Source organism: Meleagris gallopavo, chromosome 1 (assembly GCF_000146605.3).
Source record: "Meleagris gallopavo isolate NT-WF06-2002-E0010 breed Aviagen turkey brand Nicholas breeding stock chromosome 1, Turkey_5.1, whole genome shotgun sequence".
NCBI lineage: Eukaryota > Metazoa > Chordata > Aves > Galliformes > Phasianidae > Meleagris > Meleagris gallopavo.
Genome location: NC_015011.2, coordinates 100,244,641 through 100,251,067, shown reverse-complemented (window position 1 = coordinate 100,251,067; position 6,427 = coordinate 100,244,641). Strand labels below are relative to the sequence as shown.

The 6,427-nt window shown below is 45.7% G+C and overlaps 1 protein-coding gene across 2 annotated transcripts in view; it reads left to right on the top strand.

Annotated features, from left to right (window-relative positions):
- Nucleotides 1-3,759, top strand: part of APP (amyloid beta precursor protein) — a 160,848-nt gene extending 157,089 nt beyond the window's left edge. For both annotated transcript variants that reach the window (XM_010722443.3, XM_010722435.3), the window contains one exon: nt 2,788-3,759. In XM_010722443.3, the coding sequence (XP_010720745.1) occupies nt 2,788-2,889 (102 nt within the window). In that variant the 3' untranslated portion in view covers nt 2,890-3,759. The remainder of the gene's footprint in view (nt 1-2,787) is intronic.
- Nucleotides 3,760-6,427: the final 2,668 nt, after the last annotated feature.

Sequence of the window (6,427 nt, the reverse complement as noted above, 5' to 3'; positions counted from 1 at the left end):
AAAAAAAAAAAAAGCAACAGGAGCACTTGTAATTTTCCCTGCTCTGTTCTTCTCTTTCCTTCCCAGCTGTCTTGGTGACAACAGCAGCAGTGGCAGATGGCGTGCGGTGATGCTGCCACAATGGAAATAGTTAATGCTGTTAAATTTGCATGGTGTTTAGGGCAAAGATTAGGCCTTGTTTGTGTTTATACAAGACCTGTATTGAATGGGTTTGTTAGACCCTAGTGTTGTTACAATGAAATACTTGAAAACAAGCAGTCTGCGGCATGGTGGTAGTGTCAAGGAATCGCCAGAAGCTGATTCACTGCACGTGGTTATGGATGGTGTGTCAACGTGAAGGGAAAAGCTGGCTTTGAAATGTGAGTGTGGGGTCTTACTCTGGCTGCTGAGGTGCCTTGGGGATCTGCACATAGAGGTTGAAGAGAAGGCAAGCTGTGAAGTTCTCAGGGTTCTCCTGTCTTTCATGGATTGAAATGGTTGTTGGCAGCCAGGCACTCTGCCTACATGAGCAGACAAAGGGAAGTGTGTATTTTGTCAGCAGAAAGGAAAAAAAATTCTTCTGTTGCTTCTGGAGAGGAAGGGAAGAAGGCAAGGGAAGGACACAATTCCCCCCCTGATTTCTAGTGTAAGGGAAAACTGGAAAGTGATTTAAGGCAAGGGCACCATCTCTAAACACTACCTCACTGCCTGATCCCATGTTGCAGGAGGTGAAAAAATTGATTTTGAGGGGGCTGTTTGCAACAGCTTGCAAGTAAAAAAAGTGTGTGACCTTTCAAGTTGGATGTTTCACCTTAGTGTGTAATTATTGTATAAGAAGGAGATTTCACAGAAAATGCAGCACTGATTGGAACATGGGTGAAATCTTGAAGGGGAACATAAAAAAATGGGTTCAGGGTTAGCAGCTGATCTGAGCAGTCATATCTACTTGCCACACATAGAAGCATTTCTTCCCTGAAGTAATAAAAGACCGTCAAGATGGAAAATGTCTCTGAGAGGATCCATTTTCTGGCGGCCCTGCAGGAAGGTGGTATGAGCATATAACACATCACAGCAAGGGAAGGGCTACAAAAATAAGCTGAGCAGTTTGCATTGTCTCAGGCATGGAAGAACACACCTTTTCACTTCCTCCAGGGTATCAAGTAACAACTTGCAGACATCCATAGTCTGCCCTCACCGAGGTGAATATTGTAGAGTAGATTTAAAGTGAGTATCAAATATAAGTACTGCTCCTTTTTTATTAGAAGGCCAGAGTAAGCTTGTCTGCTATATAAGACTTCTTAAGAGAATATACTTTCCATTACCCAAAAGGTTATTTTTATGCCAAAAAGAAATAGCTATTTTTCCCAAAGGTCACTGCTTACAGAAATCCACAGGAAAATGCCCATACCCAGTACTTGAGCCTAGAGTCTTAGGCACCTTCCTGATATTACATTTTTGACAGTGTAAAATTCACTTTCTACCTTCTAAGGGCTGTCATACACCAGAGCTGAAAGAGCAAGTGAAATAGCTGGCAAGCAGACTTCTTCAGATGTATTTTAATAGCTGGTGGTTGGCAAGATGGCCGTGCCATGGCTGGGTTTGAATACACAGCAGATATTGAGCTCCCAGCAGAGGGAGAATACCTAATAAACATTTAGAGTCAGCTCTTGCCCACTCTAATTGGCATTTTATATTACTGTAATATTCAGTAAAGAAGGAAGTAATTTGTGGAGCAGCAAATATTCAATGAAGAAGTCTTGACTGAGCTGTCCTCATGCCTGTCTTGCAGGTAATCAAGAAAGGTCAGTTTTTGTTAAGTAGAAAATACTTAAACAATGAAGACATGTCAGACCTCTGGTTGCCAAGCCTAACCAAGTATGACCTTTGAGCCAGGGAAGCTGGTTTCACAGAGTGCAGTGAGATGTTAGCTCACCTCTGCCTGGCTGCTCTGGCTTTTCCTTCACACCCCCATTTTGTTTTTGCCAGTTAACTTTTAATAGCCTTCAGACTATGGCACCTACAACAGATCTGATTACAGCACAAATAGAAAGCAGCCTCAAGCCACTTACTTCTGCTTCTTCTATTTTCTTTTTTTGTGAGCTTTTTATTTCCTTTTGTGACCAGTTGATCACAAGTGCAGATGCTGTACATACTCTTGGAGGAAAAAAGAGTAATGATAGGGAACTAGCAGAGATGTGAAACAATATCCCCTCACTACAAGAAAGACATGGAGGCCTGGAGTGTGTGAGAAGGGCAGTGGAACTGTGAGGGGTCTGGAGAACAAGTCTGGGGAATGGATGAGGGAGGTGGGGTTGTTCAGTCTGGAGAAGAGGAGCCTCATTGCTCCTTACAACCACTGAATGGAGATCGTGGGTGTGGTGGAGGCTCCTTCTCCCAGGTAGTAGTGATAGGATGAGAGGGAATGGCCTCAAGTTATGCCAGGAGAGATTCAGACTGGATATTAGGAACAATTTTTTCTCAGCAAGAGCAGTGAGGCAGTGGCACAGGCTGCCCAGGGAGGTGGTGCAGTCACTGTCCCTGGAGGTGTCCAAGAGCCGTGTGGATGTGGCACTGAGGGACGTGGTTTGTGGAGATGGGCTGATGGTTGGAGATCTTAGAGGCAACAAAATCCAGGGGCAGTATTGGTGAGTTGGGTCAGCCAGTTTTGCAGTCCCAGCAAAAAATTAGGTTGCAGACTGGTTCCTGTTGCCCTGTCTTTTCCTGGGTATTAATCTTGGCTTTGAGGAAGCGTGAGGTGTGCTGTGAGTCAAGCAAAGATCTGAGCTGGTTTCCTTCTTCCCACAACAGGTGGATGCTGCAGTGACACCAGAGGAGCGCCACCTCTCCAAGATGCAGCAGAACGGCTACGAGAACCCCACCTACAAGTTCTTTGAACAGATGCAGAATTAGGACACCACAGCAGCCTCATGAGTTGGACAGCAGAATGATTGCTTCACTGCCCATTGGTGTTCCGTTATAGAATAATATGGAGAGAAACAAAAACACTCTGTTTTATTATTTACTCATTATCGCCTTTTGACAGCTGTGCTGTAACACAAGTAGATGCCTGAACTTGAATTAATAAAATCAGTAATGTATTTTCTCTCTCTCTCTCTCTTTACATTTCAGTCTTTACACTACATTATTAATGAATGTTTTTTGTGAACTGTAAAGAGTTTAGCTGTATTTAACTAGTGCATGGATAGCTTCTCTTTCCCAATTATTTATCACGTAGCTCCTTAGCCAGTTGTATATTATTCTTGTGATTCGTGACAAAAATTAAGTCCTAATTGAAATATGCTTTAAGAATGGATGGGGGATGCTTTCTGTGTCTGTGGGGTTTAGCTGCTTCTCTTTGCCGCGCGTTCTTTTCTGATCACTATGCATTTTAAAGTAAAATGACATTTTTTAAGAAGTATTCCGGATGGGTTATTGAAATTCTTTTCCTCTGCAGTTGCATTTTATTGTACAGATTGTTGCTCCTGCTGTATTAGTGACGTAGAAATCATGGGAATACACGTTTGTTTCTTTGTGCCTGTTTTATGTGCACACTTTAGGCATTGGAAGGTAAACCTTATTTTCTTTTCCATGTATCTTTTTGATCTTAAAAAAAAAAAAATATTAAAAAGAATCCCTGTTAATTGTGAGCACTTCTGGGGGGGGAAAAGTGCCTGCTGGTCGAAAATTAACAGGGATCCTCTGCAGGATGATTGTACAGAACCATTGCTTATGAATTGATAGCTTTCTACACTGTGTTACATAAATAAATTAAGAAAAGAACTTCTGGGCGAGAGTTTTCTTTGGAGGCAGAAAACGTAGATTCTGAAAGCCGCTGAAGCAGGGAGACTCTGGGAGAGGGGTGGGGAGAGATGTTCCTGCAGGGACAGCAGCACTCCTGGCCTGACTGGTGTGGGGGAAACACCAGTGAGATTTGGTGAGGGCAGAGGGGCACTGACACAACTACCCTTATGAAACATGCTTTTTTTTTTTTTTTTTCCTCCTTTCTTTCAGTTTGTATAATGGTGTTTTAATGTAAATAAACACATCCCTGGAGGAGCCCGCCTGTGCAGATGTGTTTCTGAGCACAGAGAAGCGGCCTTCAGCACCAGCCTTTGGCCTTCAGGATCAGCCTCCTGCCTCCTCTATCCCCAGCAGCAGTGTGGCTGCGACCAGCCCGGCATTGTGCTGTAGCAGTAGATGGAGGCCCAGGAGAAGGAGAACAGAGCAGTCAGTCATTTTTTTTCCTCCAAAACACTATGCAGAGCTGCAGAGACCACAGCAGTGTGGTGGTACAGCTTGCCTGTTGCATGGCTGCCCTCTTGGTGCTGCCACCAGTTTTGTTTGTACAGGCAAAATCCAGAGACAGAGCAACAGAAAGCTTATCCCAGTGCAGGGATGCACAGCCTCAACTGTGTCCTCTCCAGTGTTACAGCTCTCACTGGCCACAGAAGCAGAGCAAAGCCATCAGCCACATTCTGGTGTGTAAACCCCAGCTTGGCACCATCTGCCTATGGCCTGCTGGAAGTGTGGCTGAGGATTTGCCCAGAGAAGCTGTGGTGCCCCATCCTTGCAGGCGCTCAAGGCCAGGTTGGATGGGGCTCTGGGCAGCCTGAGCTGGTGGGGGGCAGCCGTGCCCATGGCAGGGGTTGGGATGGGTGGGCTTTGAGCTCTCTTCCTACCCAACCCATTCTGTGATTCTGGGTCTCCTTTCATTCCCAGCCCTGCAGCACAGGCAGCGTACACTGCCCCACACTGCAGAGCCCACCCATCTGGAGGGGTGAGACTGTTCCGTTTAGTGAGACTACAGTGAACAGACCCAGTGAGTTTCCAGGTGGCCTTTGGGTAGCATGGAGCCCTCCAGGTGACCTTAGAAATCTGCTGGCAGAGCTGCAAGTTGAGCAACGGGGTAATGCCAAGAGGCGTGTATTCTGTTAACAGAATAAATATTCTCTCTCTTCAGAAAAAAATAAAGCAGGACTGAGGGGAGCAGGAGTGAAGACAGCAAGATAATATCCAGGGGAGGACTCTTGGTAACCTATTTTGCCTGCAGGCCTGAGCCTCTTCTCCAGCATCACCTGTGGCATTCCAGCAAGAGGTAAGATCTCTTGCTTTAAAGCCGGACAATTTAGGTCACACAACAGGTGGTGGTGAGCAGGGGCCCGCGGGCACCAAGAAATCCACCAGAACCAGAAATGTTTTGTTTCACAAATTTTTGGGGCAAGACTCTCGTTTGCCATCATAGATCTTGTTACAGAGGTCCCACACGCCCCCTAGAAAGGACTGTATAAGACTGCCTTCTGTGCACGTGTCTGCTATCACCGGAGAAGATCCCGCTTCAGGGGGAAGGCAGGACGTAATTCAATTTAGTGCAGTCTCATTAAAGGAGCATTATCAAAATTCCTTTCAGGAGGAGCTGGAGTAATCCCTAAGATGCAGAGGGCCACCAGCCTTTAGAGTAAATCCCACTTGTAATACCATAATCCCATGCAACCCTGGTTAGAGAAAAATGATTCCAGCAATAATAGACAGTTGGGTTTCATGGTGCGGGGTTATGTGGCTGGTGAGACACCAGTGCTGCTCTTCCTGCTCATGGACCAACTTTTAATTAATCACAGCATTACTGCACTGATCAGGCAGTCAGTTTTTAGAGTTCTCTCCACATAGACACACTCTTGAAAGAAAGGCAATAAATACACGCCTAGACATGCACATAAAGCACAGGAAGCAAAGAACGTTCCTTAAACTTCAGCAGTAACCCTCCTGCAGTTGCTGCAGGCCTGAAAGCAATTTATCACAGCTCCCAGGTAATAGCAGCAGCCTTCTGCCTGTCTCCAGCCATGCACGCTGCTTATTGTGGAAAGATTATATTAGAAGTGAATAAAAACAGCCTGACAGGCCCATAAAGCAGAGAGGCTGACAGGAAGGCAGCTGGGCACCTCGCTTCCAGCACAGGATGGATGAGTATGAGTTGCTCCAGCAATAAGCTGAGCCGTGGGCTAGGAGCAAAATTCCTCTCCCCAGCCCAGAGGAAATAATGCTTAGGGAAAAAAAAAATAAGTAAAATAAGCATATCCCCATGGCTGCTGAGCTGGTACGAGCAATAGGAAAAGCTGTATCATTATTTTGATGGAAACAGAGTAGGGAGCAGTTGTAGGCTGGAATCCATCGGTTGATTTGGGGCCAGGGGTGCTGACTGTGGGATGGTCTATGGAGAACACAGGGCTCCTCACACAGTCCTATCATCGCCATCCTCCTTATATCTGCATTTACCAAAGCAATTTTAGCACCATTACTGTGTGGCCTAGGAGCTTATCCTTGTTTAAACTAACGGGTTTGTGGATGGTGGGTGAGCTGCTGTTAAAGTGCCTCCAGGCAGCAGGAGTGAAAATACCCTAATGACAGATGAGGGTGGATGCAAACAGCGCTGCCCAGCGTCCTGCTGTGTTCT